General features: G+C 43.1%; 1 protein-coding gene across 1 annotated transcript in view; it reads left to right on the top strand.

Annotated features, from left to right (window-relative positions):
- Window positions 1–1,346: 1,346 nt before the first annotated feature.
- The window catches only part of LOC136866970 (luciferin 4-monooxygenase), a 143,872-nt gene continuing 132,378 nt past the window's right edge, over window positions 1,347–12,840 (top strand). The window contains exon 1 of the mRNA XM_067144060.2: window positions 1,347–1,509. Within this exon, the coding sequence (XP_067000161.2) occupies window positions 1,393–1,509 (117 nt within the window). The 5' untranslated portion in view covers window positions 1,347–1,392. The remainder of the gene's footprint in view (window positions 1,510–12,840) is intronic.

Below are 12,840 nucleotides of genomic sequence, written 5' to 3'. Positions count from 1 at the left end.
TAGATAATTTGAAATATTTAGGACGTGTGTTCGCCCTGAATGGTAGTATAATGATTGAGACTGGATTAAGGTCAGCAAAGAGAATGCTGTGAGCTGAAAGTAACGATCAACAATATTCTGTAAGAAGGAAGTCAGCTCCCGGACAAAACTACCTTTAAATCGTTTTGTACCGGGCGAGTTGGCCGTGCGCGTAGAGGCGCGCGGCTGTGAGCTTGCATCCGGGAGTTAGTAGGTTCGAATCCCACTATCGGCAGCCCTGAAGATGGTTTTCCGTGGTTTCCCATTTTCACACCAGGCAAATGCTGGGGTTGTACCTTAATTAAGGCCACGGGCGCTTCCTTCCAACTCCTAGGACTTTCCTATCCCATCGTCGCCATAAGACCTATCTGTGTCGGTGCGATGTAAAGCCAAAGTGTAAGAAAAGAAAAAAGAAAAGAATAACAGAATAACAGGCTTCTCACCCGGTTACTGGTGAGGGAGGATTCATTATTGAATGAGTGTCCTGCTCCATGGCTAAATGGTTAGCGTGCTGGCCTTTGGTCACAGCGGTCCCGGGTTCGATTCTCGGCAGGGTCGGGAATTTTAACCATACTTGGTTAATTTCGATGGCACGAGGGCTGGGTGCGTGTGTCGTCTTCATAATCAAGTCATCCTCATCACGACGCGCAGGTCGCCTGCGGGTGTCAAATCAAAAGACCTGCATCTGGCGAGCTGAGCTTGTCCTCGGACACTTCCGGCATTAAAAGCCATAGGCCATTTTATTGAATGAGGGATTGGGTGAGTTGGTGGATGACTTGATGGACTGAATTGAACATTCCATTATGAATGAACTACTGAATACAAATTAATGAATGAATGAGATGAGTGCATGAATGAATGGACTGAATTACACTTAAGTTAGGTACCATCCCGGCATTTGCCTGGACAAGAAGAGGGAAACCACGGAAATCTACTACGAGGATGACTGAGGCGGGAACTGATCACCTCTCTACTCATTTGACCTCCCGAGGCTGAGTGTCCCCCGTTCCAGTCCTCGTAACAATTTCAAATTTCGTGGCAGAGCCGGGAATCAAACCCGGGTCCCCGAGGGTGGCAGCTAATCGCACTAACCTCTGCACCGCAGAGGTATTGCGTATTTACTTGTCCTAAAGTGAGAAGAAGCTTTATTTTATGTGTTAAAACTTGTGGAGGTCGTATCTTACAGCCACGTTTACTGATCTTGCATTCGACTGATTACAACGGAGCAGAGGTTGTTAGTTATCAACGAAGTGACTGAGCGAAATTCTCGCACGGAAGAAATGAAGTGGGAGAGAAAGTGGTTTCTTGCTTGAGTGACGGCAGTGCGGTGGTATACACCACGTGTGAAGGTCTCTCGGAGAGCAGTAGAGCGAGATGCCGGAAGGAGAGAACATCTTGTACGGGCCCACAGAGGTGTATCCAGTGCCTGACATTCCACTGGGGCAACACCTGCTCAAGTGTCTCCGACATCACGGGGACAAGCCAGCACAGGTAGGAGAAATACTGTACTTGTGTGAGAGCTAGGTGCTTGTACAACTGGGCAACCATCAATTAGAGGGAAAAATGGAATGGATCCGACACTTCAAAAAAATGTCTGGCTGAATGGTCAGCTTTGTCGCCTTCGGTTCAGAGGACTTAGGGTTCAATTCCCGGTTGGGTCGGATATCTTGCTTGATGATGATGCTTGTTATTTTAAGGGGCCTAACTTCGAAGGTCATCGGCCCACGGTCGGATATCTTAATAGTAAATGGTTAATTCCCTTGGCTCGGGGATTGGGTGTTTATATTGTCCCCAACATTCCTGTAACTCACACTCCACACATTACACTATTCTCTAACACAATAACACGCAGTTTCTCGTACACGGCCGATGCCACCACCCTCTTCGGAGGATCTGCCTTACAAGAACTACACCAGGGTAGAGATAGCCACACTAATTTATTTATTTATTTATTTATTTATTTATTTATTTATTTATTTATTTATTTATTTAATACTCCACCCACCCTCCAGGCTCGGTTTTCCTTCGGACTCAGCGAGAGATCCCACCTCTACCGCCTCAAGGGCAGTGTCCTGGAACGTGAGACTTTGAGTCGGGAGGTACAACTGGGAAGGAAGACCACTACCTCGCCCAGGCGGCCTCACCTACTATGCTGAACAGGGGCCTTGCTGGAGGATGGGAAGATGGGAAGGGATAGACAAGGAAGTGGGACGGAAGCGGCCGTAGCCTTAAGTTAGGTACCATCCCGGCATTTGCCTGGAGGAGTTGGAAACCACGGAAAACCACTTCCAGGATGGCTGAGGTGGGAATCGATCCTCCCCTCTACTCAGTTGACCTCCCCAGGCTGAGTGGACCCCGTTCCAGTCCTCGTTCCACTTTTCCTATTTCGTGGCAGAGCCTGGAATCGAACCCGGGCCTCCGCGGATGGCAGCCAATCGCACTAACCACTACACCATAGCGGCGGACCATTATTATTGTTATTAATATTGGCCAAAGAAAGACAAGGGCCAGCAAGGACGGGAAAATGAAAGATTCGCGAGGCTTCGAATGCTCTAATATCGTGGGGGTAGGAAAAGAACAAGTGTTGACCAAGGGAGGTCGGATAGGATAGATAAACGTGAGAAACCTGGCCAAAGTAAGTGGAAGCAATGCTAGGACCCGAGGTCGTCGACTCATGTTCCATAATTAATAACCCATGGAGCCCCTTTTAGCCGCCTCTTACGACAAGCAGGATATACCGTGGATGTATTCAACGACCCCCACTCAAAGGGGACTGCGTGGATTTAGTCTCCTGAGGCTTGGTATCCAAAAGGATACTGTTTAAAAATGAAATATCCCACTAAAATATATTTAAAAAATAGCATAACCGAAAATTGAGCACATATTTTCGTTCCAATTTTTTAGAAGTGCATTTACCTTGGTGTGGTATACTTTTCAGTTCACTGTCTCCCACAAAGACACCATTAGAGAAATACGCATTTTTATGAGATTTTACTAAAAGAGAAATGTTATGTTCTGGGCCTCGGGCGTTTGGGATGTAAGTGGGAAGTAACAGATATAAAAGTAGCGAGAAAAATGTTATTGGTTTTACGGTTTTCGGAGGCGTCGAGGTAACATAATTTAGTCCTTCAGGAGTTCTTTAACGTACCAGTAAATCTACCGATACGATGCTGACGTATTTGAGTACCTTCAAATACCACCAGACTGAGCCAGGATCGATCCTGCTCTACCCCGTCCAGCGTAGTGAGACTGATTGTTGGTAGTTTGCAAAGAGGTGAGAAAATGGGAGAGGTATACGTGGCATGAGAAGGTCCAGAGCCAGTTGTAGGACGGGTGCGAATCTTCCTACCACCTAGGTTTCTTGAAAGAGGGACAATAAATATGTAGATGACAATGAAGTCTTGTGTGCCTGAAGATATGTGGAATTCAATCAATCAATGACCTGCATTTAAGGTGGTCACCCAGGTGGCAGATTCCCTATTCATTGTTTAGCCAGCTTTTTATTAAATATGTTCACTGAAATTTATCGAACATTTCCCTTCATAATTTATTCCAGTCCTATACTCCTCTTTCTATACATGAATATTTTCCCCAGTTTGTCCTCTTGAATTCCAACTTTATCATATTATATATATCTTTTCTACTTGTAAAATCCCCATTCAAGCATATTCGTTTACTTATGTTATTCCACGTCAACATTTCTGTAACACTACTCGATTGTCGGATATCACCGAGAACAAATCGTCCTGCGTTCCTTTGAATTTTTTTTCTACTTCTCGTATGAAGTACTCCTTGTGAGGGTCCATAGACTGGAGCCATACTCTAACTGCGGTCTTACTACAAACCCTAAATACCCTCATAACCATGTGAACAGATCTGTAACCTTTATTAATTACCTTTGCGAAAATGTTGCAAAGTTTGAGCTGAAAAAAAAAAAAATACAATAGAAATATACATCGTGCTCGGGCGCAATTTGCCCGGCGAGCAACCTAACCTAACCTAACCTAACCTGTATCTCGGTTTACCATAACTAAGTTTTCGTTTTAATCTGAGTTTGAACCGAAAATTGTGAATATTTATAAACTACTGCATTATTTCATTATCAGGTGAGTAATATAAAATATTCTGATGAACTGGCCGATATGGGCGGGAATAGGACACTACTGAAAGGTGGAAGTAGCTAGGTCCCCGCAAATGACGAATACGAGATAAGAATTAACACGCTTGCCAATCAGATCATTTGCGCCCGACGGAAGGTTAACAAGGTCACACCGTGTGGAAGCTTCTGCGCCACTATTGGACAATGAACACACAAATGAATACATTAATTGGGATATCGTTGTTACTTCGCAATACGTCCCACTCTTTCAAGTGGTACGAAATGTCCACTCCTAAATATTTTAAAGATATCAGCTGACACTTCGCAGGTAATCAGCCGGTCAAGTCGTACGAAATGTTCTAGAACCGTCTGTGGGGCCCGTTGAAAGCCCGGGCCCACAGATCCTGACGTTACGCCCCTGATGTTGACACATGGATCTGACAACGCTGGTCAACCCTCCTGTATCTCTAGTAAGGCCAAGGTCGCCCGACAGCCTGGCTATGCGGAGACTAGTTTTGTTATCTTAGATTTCAAAATCTCGGATAACGCTCACTTCTGTTATCTCGGTTTACCGAAACTAAGTCTTCATTTTAATCTGACTTTGAGTCAAAAATTGTTCATACTGACGCACGGAAAACAAATGACTACGTGCTGCCGCTAATATAGAAATATAAACAAAGTTACGATTCCATTCGCGGTTTGCAAATAATTTAAATAAATTATATCGGCTATTGACCAGAAACGAAGAAAGCAGCCTAATATGACTTTCCAAGAGGGTGAATTATTATTAAATGTGGTGGTATGAAAATGAAATGTCGTATGGCTTTTAGTGCCGGGATATCCCAGGAAGGGTTCGGCTCGCCAGGTGCAGGTCTTTCTATTTGACACCCGTAGGTGACCTGCGTGTCGTGATGAGGATGAAGACAACACACACACCCAGCCCCCGTGCCATTGGAATTAACCAATTAAGGTTAAAATCCCCGACCCGGCCGGGAATCGAACCCGGGACCTCTGAACCGAAGGCCAGTACGCTGACCGTTCAGCCAACGAGTCGGACAAAATGTGGTGGTAGAAAGCATTAACAAGATAGAGAATAAGAAAACACATTAGAGCCTACACATTGTATATTTCACTCAAAATATAAGGCGGTATTCCTTAATTCTTCATTTAGAAGTCCCCCAGTCGTGTACCGTGCAAGATATAAGCTATAATCGAGAATTCATTTTAAGCCTACCTATGTGTTGGGAATTCCAGGTTATGTTCGATCATGCATAACACTTGACAGTGTCGAAGCTTTAGGTAACCTAAACTGTGTCTGAAAATCAGTGTCGTCGTAGCCCTTGAAATGTGCCACATGTACATTAATTGCATAATCTTGATCATATTAATCGTCGCTGTGATTTTCTGTAGCAATTAGATATTTCAGCCACCTACGAGCAGCCATATTGGTAGGCTATTATCATAGATTTCTCATTTTACAGGCCAATCAATCTCCGGCAATACTTTAAACCGATATAATACCCGTTGTTTGAGATAATGTTGTTGGTGAATACAAAGTTAACTGTTATCTCGGTTTACGTAGCATTAAACTAAGATAACAGCTCTTACTCGCGTTGGCGAATACGCGCCTTAGAAATAGACTCTGTAAAAGATTTAGGGACTGGTAAGAAGTATCTGTTGACAGTCTTTTCAGACAGTTTTATTTTAGAGGTTTATACATAAATACATACATGCATCTTCATTATAGACTGTTATGCCTTTCAGCGTTTAGTCTGCAACCCTCTGTGAATTCATTAAACGCTGTCACAATCATCTACTTGGTTCTACACCTGTTATCCTTAAATCGTTAGAAAAATGAGTCTAACCATCGTCGGCTTAGTCTCCCTCTACTCTTGCCCTCCATAACTGACTCCATTATTATCCTAGGTAACCTATTCTGCTCCATTCGCCTCACATGACCCTACCACCGCAGTCGGTTTACGTGTATGAGCTAAAAGTAGAAGACAGGTTTGGATTTAAAAACTTTCTGAGAATGTCTGAGCATTATTTAAATGTAGTTTTGGAAAATAATACTTCCAGCCATAAGAAAGGAGGACACACTTGCATAACTTTGCGTTTCCGCACAATCCACTCCCCTCCCCATCTTCCGACTTTTCTGAACTTTTTGCATTTCTCGACTATACTGAGAGCGGAAGGAGGTTAGATTTTTTTTTTCAATGCACTCGCGGGAGCAATTATAGGTAATTTAGAGTCTCTGGAAACTGTCGGCTTTCCTCGCTTTATGTCGGTATTCCTTCGATGAGACATCCCATAAAGAAGGCCTTTCTATTATATCATTAATTAAGTCGAGAGTGACCTCCTTGGTCCACTCCATTTCTGACTGTAAATGTTAGTATAGTGCAGAGAGAACGACACACGTGCGCGTACTGGATTTGTAGCTTGTAACTATAATCCTACATTTTTTCACGGGATGCACGTCGTTAAAGCTATCTGTTGGCATGGAAACAGCACGGAAGTTGCCGAAGCTGTGCCGACATCTCACGAACAACGAATTGACTTGACATGTTAACAGTGTAACGTCAACATTCTGAGTTAACCTGCAAAGTCAATTGGAAGATGCAATGACGACATAGATCTCAATTCTCTCAGGTTCAATTTAACATGTTGGTGTTAAATGTTAATCAGTGGAGACCGGCCTCTTGGGTGGAACGATAGTTCAGCTGTACAAGGTTGGAAGGGTTGATGTGAATGTTACCTGCGAGGGACTTTCTCAGAAAAGCGATATCTATTTGTTTACAGAGAGCATTTACGGGGGGAGGGGGGCAGTCACCTTCTCGTATTCAAACACTAAATTAGACTCAGGAGGAAGACCGAATGGTATTTTCTCTTATCAGGAAGGGACCACAGGGAAGACAGGTGTATACTTATTACACTACAATCACACGAACCAGCTGTTCGGAAATTAGACGCTGTGAAGTGACTCATAAATGGGCATCGCATGTGTATGCACATACTGTACATATTTTGTTTGTCGATATGCAGTCCTCCAGAACCGCCAAGAAAGTGCGTTTGAACAAATTTTTAAGTTTAACAGTATACATACACAGTTCAAACAAATTAGGGGAACATGTTTTTGAACGTACGCCATGCTCCACAAAACAATACCTCACACCCACGTATATTACCAACTAAACCTTTATTCTTTACCGTTGAAGTATGCAAAAGAACGTCGATGGATTTGCGTTCATTTTCAGAATACAAACGAAAATGTCCAAATAGGGGCGAAAACAAAGTGATAACAGTCCTCCAGGGTGGATTTTTATCACAGTTGGAGAGCTTCATTATGGTGGATGTCCTCCACGAGCATTTATCACAGCTTGGCACGTACGTGGCATGCTTCGTATAAGTCGATGGACATCACGTTGCGGTATCAGGTCCCATTCTTTAATGAGAGCCTCTTTGAGGTCTTGGAGATTCTGTGGTGGAACAGGACGCCTACGAACACTTCTGTTAAGCCTATCCCACACATGGTCGATGTGATTAAAGTCGGGACTCCCTGCTAGCCATTCCATCTCTTAAATGTCCATTTCTCGCACGACAGCTCTGGTGATGCGCGCTACATGAGCCCTGGCATTGTTGTACATGAGTACAAATTCAGGGCCAACACCGTATGAAGCAACCAACACATGCTGTAGCAGTATCTGCTCTATGTACCCCGCAGTGGCAGCGGTAAGATTGCCACGGATGACGACAAGATCCGTACGGCCATCAATACTGATGCCACTCCACACCATCAAAGAACCTTCTCTGAATCGGTCGCTTACGTGGACAACATTTGGCATGTTCTGCTCACCACGGCGTCTCTCCACATGTTGACGTCCATCACGCTTGTCAGGAGAAATCTGGACTCGTCTGTGAACATTGGCGAAGTTGCAAGTTGACGTAGGTACGGGCAAACAGAAGGTGAGCTGCGCGATGTTGCTGCGTTAAACGGGGCACTCGAACAGGACGTCTGGGTCATAAGGACACTTCTCATAACCTGTTCCTGTATTGTCAGACACCGTGACTCCAGTGACCCTCCTGAGGTTGTGTTGCAGTTCTCTGGCAGTTGCTGAAGGACGCCGCAACGCACAGATGGTCAGATGTCGGTCATCCTGTGGGGTTGTCATGCGTCAACGACACTGTCCAACAGTCCATGTGAACTGGCCTGTCTCACTGTAGCGATTCTACAAGCGTTGAATGACTGACGGAGAGACATTGAGATCCACAGCAACACGAGAAAAAGTCCATCCTTCCTGGATCAAAGTGACGGCCCTTGCGATTTGAACCTCGTTAAGATGCCTCATGGGGTGTGCTGGTTTACGTACAACGTGCTCAAATGACGGCAGTAGTCTGTGTACCTATCAACGACACACGGACGCACCGCTATTCAGTTTGTTTTGAGGAGTCGCCTGACAGTTTAATGCATGCATACGCCTACAGATGGAGTATAACTTACGAGACGTTACAAAGCATGTTCCCCTAATTTTTTGAACTGTGTATATGCATATTTGCATATATCTGAGATGAGTCCATACATTTCAAAGTTCTGATTTATTTTGCATATTTTCTACTTCTGCTATGCATAATTCAACATGTTTTACGAAGAGTCATCAAGAAAATGTAATGCCGTGAGCTCTTTCGGCAATGAAACGGTCCAACGGGAACTGACGCTTTTCAAGACTCACTTTAAAATTATACCAGAATCAATAAAGAAACGTGTGAATTGCGACTTGGTGATTCGCTGGACATCATGCAGAACGTAAAGGGTGAAATGGAAGGTATTCCAGGAAACCACGTGATGTCCTTAAACGAAATCTGGGCTACGACATCATGGCAGCTATAAACAAACATTTTACTGAAACTGATATTGTGTATCTACCATAATGTTTAACACCTACATTCAGTCCAGAATTTAAGTACTATCCTGTCCCATCCGTAGATGTAGAGAGATCATTCTCCGCATTGAAGCTAGTTTCAACAGACAAACGAAATACGTTACTCATTGATTTGCAATATGTATAAATTAACAAACTGTGTCTTATCTAGAAGACGTGTGCACATTGTTTTATCAGTGAACACTGAGAGACAGATACGTCTCACAAACTGCACGGAGTGTTTGTACTAGTGGACCGGCCGTAGCTGTAAGTAGTGTGATTTTAGGTTTTTCACTCGGTTGTTCATTCATGATCACGATTTTAAGTGTTGGTGTGGGTAAATCGCGCGAGTATGGTGAAGGAATGTTACTCTTGCATTTCATACAAGTGTTTAGTAGCATGAAAATAAGTGCATACTTGCAGCATAGTTGCATGCTTATATTGGCTATTTATACAGCAAATACAAAGTGTACTTTTCTTGTTACATATGCTCACCGGCATATCAGGTTCAATAAAAGTGACATAGTTGTACTTAGATGTTTAATTCTATTTTGATCTTTAAGTAATGTAAAAATCGTAACACGTCTTTTCTCAGTTCCGAGTAAGAAAAAAATGAAAATGAAAACCTACAACCTGTTTGTCAGTCATTGACCGGGTCAGGGGTGGAATGAATGAAGCAGATATAGGCTATTAGTACGATGGAGTCGCCACTCCCAAAGTGATTAATTAATGACTGATAGATGCTATGAAATGATAATGGAGAGTGTTGCTGGAATGAAAGATGACAGGGAAAACCGGAGTACCCGGAGAAAAACCTGTCCCGCCTCCGCTTTGTCCAGCACAAATCTCACATGGGGTGACCGGGATTTGAACCACGGTATCCAGCGGTGAGAGGCCGACGCGCTGCCGTCTGAGCCACGGAGGCTGTCCGAGTAAGAAACCACCTTTATTTGTTAATATTACTGCAAAGAAAAAACAAAGGAAGCATGAAACATAAGAAGATGAAAAAGCACGTACGAACAGTCACTGTTACCACGGTAGCTAGAAGAGAGACGGTAGGTGTCGCGAGACGGATGCGCAGTGGACTGTCGTGGTCGTGACGTCACTGGCCCGACCCTCCCTTTACACTACGCATTGTTTGTCACGCTAATATCAGTCTATAATATCTTTGGTGTCAGTGATTTCACTCAAGCACTGAAGCAAGACATCTTTGTAGACTTAGTACAGTACCAGAAAATTGGGGGCTTAAAATTCACTCATAAAATAACCGAACAACATTTACTAGTAACTGGTAGTGAACGACAAAACGTGAGAAAAGCTGCTGAACTTCTCTCTGGCACTGTGGCTAAAGCTATATCGTATATTGTATTTGACCAACCGCTGCCCACAACAGTTAACCAGATAATAAAGTCCCTATTACTGAGCGAAAGTGCATTTGGCATAATTAAAACTGCAAACTGCAACAGGAAAGAGTGTGAAACATTAACTGTAGATGTCCTCGACCGAGTAGACTGTGCTGTTACTAATGACACCATAGAATCAGTCGAAATTAACTTGGAAATTTATGATTCAGAGTATGAAGACTTTAATTGTGTAGTTGACTCATTAATAGATCAGTTTACGGAGCAGCACAATCTCGAAGATTGCTTACATAATGAAAATAAGGACTTACTGAAAATGTTGGCGGGGTATATTGCATACCGAGTTACGAAAAAAGGAATCACCACTAGCTTCATCTACGGAGGAAAAACTGGAAAATGCATTAATATTAGGAGCTCTGACTGGATCTCGGCTTTGTCTAGAGGAGCCCTAATGAATCCATCTCCTCAGTGGTTCGACACTGTTTGCGAACTAGAAAAAGATTTTCAATCGTTCCACGGAAATGGTCTAAGGAAGTGCCCAAGAGTGATGAAGGAACTGATAAATATCGTCAGACCTAAGTATAGTGAAGTCGACGATTTGGCTGTTACGTGTTTTGTGAGAACTCGTTCATTTATTAGAATGAAATAATGAAAGAATTGAATAAAAAGAGAAGACTCAAGAGGTCAGTGAATGAAAGCTGGACTACGGATGCGCACGGAAAATATCGAAGAAAATGAACAAACTTGAATCCTGAAAGGTATGCCTAAATTAGTAGTAATGTGTTTTTGTTATGTATATTTATTATTATTATTATTATTATTATTATTATTATTATTATAATAATTATTATTATTATTATTATTATTGACTTTTGTTAGTAATTAAAAAGCACTAATGTTAGTTCAGTACTTACTATTTTCAGGAAAAGTAACAACATGCAGTATTTAATTTTGTGTATTTTATTCAGACTTTTTCGGTTAATATCATTTCTTGAGTGTTAAGCTTTGGTTTATTTAATCTGTATGTGTATAGGGAGCTTACGTTAAATTCTTTCAAGTGCTTGAGAACTTTAAGTACTAAAATTTTCTATGTATTGAAGCATTTAAAAATGATTTTTAAACGATTTTGGGTTTTAAAGTAGGTCTGCAATATTTACGAAAGCACACAAACAAAATAATAGTTTCAGGCAATATCGTAGTGGTTTTCGTGTGAAAAGTTTATATTACAACGTAAACGTATTAGTGATAAGGAATATAAGCCGGGCGCTCCGCGCGCTGATTTGTAGTAAGTTACAGCGCCTGGCAGACGGTCCACGGTCCGCTGACGTCACACGCTCCTGGCCGGCTGCGCGTGACACCTACCGTCTCTCTTCTAGCTACCGTGACTGTTACCATTCTTGACGTCAGCACATCCAATTCTCAACACTGCTCATAGGTGCGCTGCACTACTCACTACATCCTGAACAGCAGAGTTCATTTCTATGCAGAGTGCATTGCCCTTCAGCGTACATAACCTAGCGCAACGTCCAGCTCCATGCGCAACTTGCATGATTCATTAGCGTCTCTTCAAGGCCGACACTGAGTAATATCCACTCCACTTATCACGTCTGATATGTTTGTTGTTGTTGTTTTTGGTATAACGTCACACCAACTATTGAAGGAAAGGACCGTGGGAAGTCTTACATAAGGTACAAAGACAAAGACAAGAACAAAGTCACCTCCGTATAGGCCATGAAGGCCTTTGGAGGAGTGGAAGGTAAAGGCTTCCACCATTGTTAACCGCGGCATGTGATGGGGTAGAGTGGTTAACTCTACACCCGGTCGCCTTTGCCCCCAGGAATTAACCTGGTACTCATTTTGGTGTAGGCTGAGTGAACCTCAGGGCCATATGCTCCTCCGGAAGTGGAAATCTCGTTTCTTAAATTTTTACGGCACTCTGTCGGGGACTCGAACCCACGTCCTTCCGGCTTACATAAGGTACAGCCCCAGTATTTGTTAAGTGTGATAAATAAGGGGAAACCTCAGAAAACGATTTTCATGTGGATGGGGGTCGTAGAATGACATCCACGGTATCCCCTGCCTGTCGTAAGAGGCGACTAAGAGGTGGACCAGGACCTGTTAACTCGGGAGCGTGGGTTGGTGAAAACAGTTCTCTTAGCTAAGTCCGGGCTTGCTTCCATTTAATTTGTCAGGCTACTCACTTCCATCTCAATAATCCGACCTCGCTTGGTCAACATTTGTTTTTTTCCCACCCCGACAGTATAAGGCTGTCGAGTCCTAGGGAGTCTTGCATTTTCACTCCCTTCGTGGCTCTCTTTTTTCTTTTAACATACCTTCATTTTTCCAATTTTCAGACCTTCCTTTTGATATTGTTTTTTTTTTTCAGTTGGCTTTACGTCGTGCCGCCTTATGGCGACGATGGGCTATAGGTCATTCCACATTAAAA

Source organism: Anabrus simplex, chromosome 3 (genome assembly GCF_040414725.1).
Source record: "Anabrus simplex isolate iqAnaSimp1 chromosome 3, ASM4041472v1, whole genome shotgun sequence".
In the NCBI taxonomy this organism is placed as follows: domain Eukaryota; kingdom Metazoa; phylum Arthropoda; class Insecta; order Orthoptera; family Tettigoniidae; genus Anabrus; species Anabrus simplex.
This window is presented reverse-complemented; position numbering and strand designations above follow the sequence as displayed.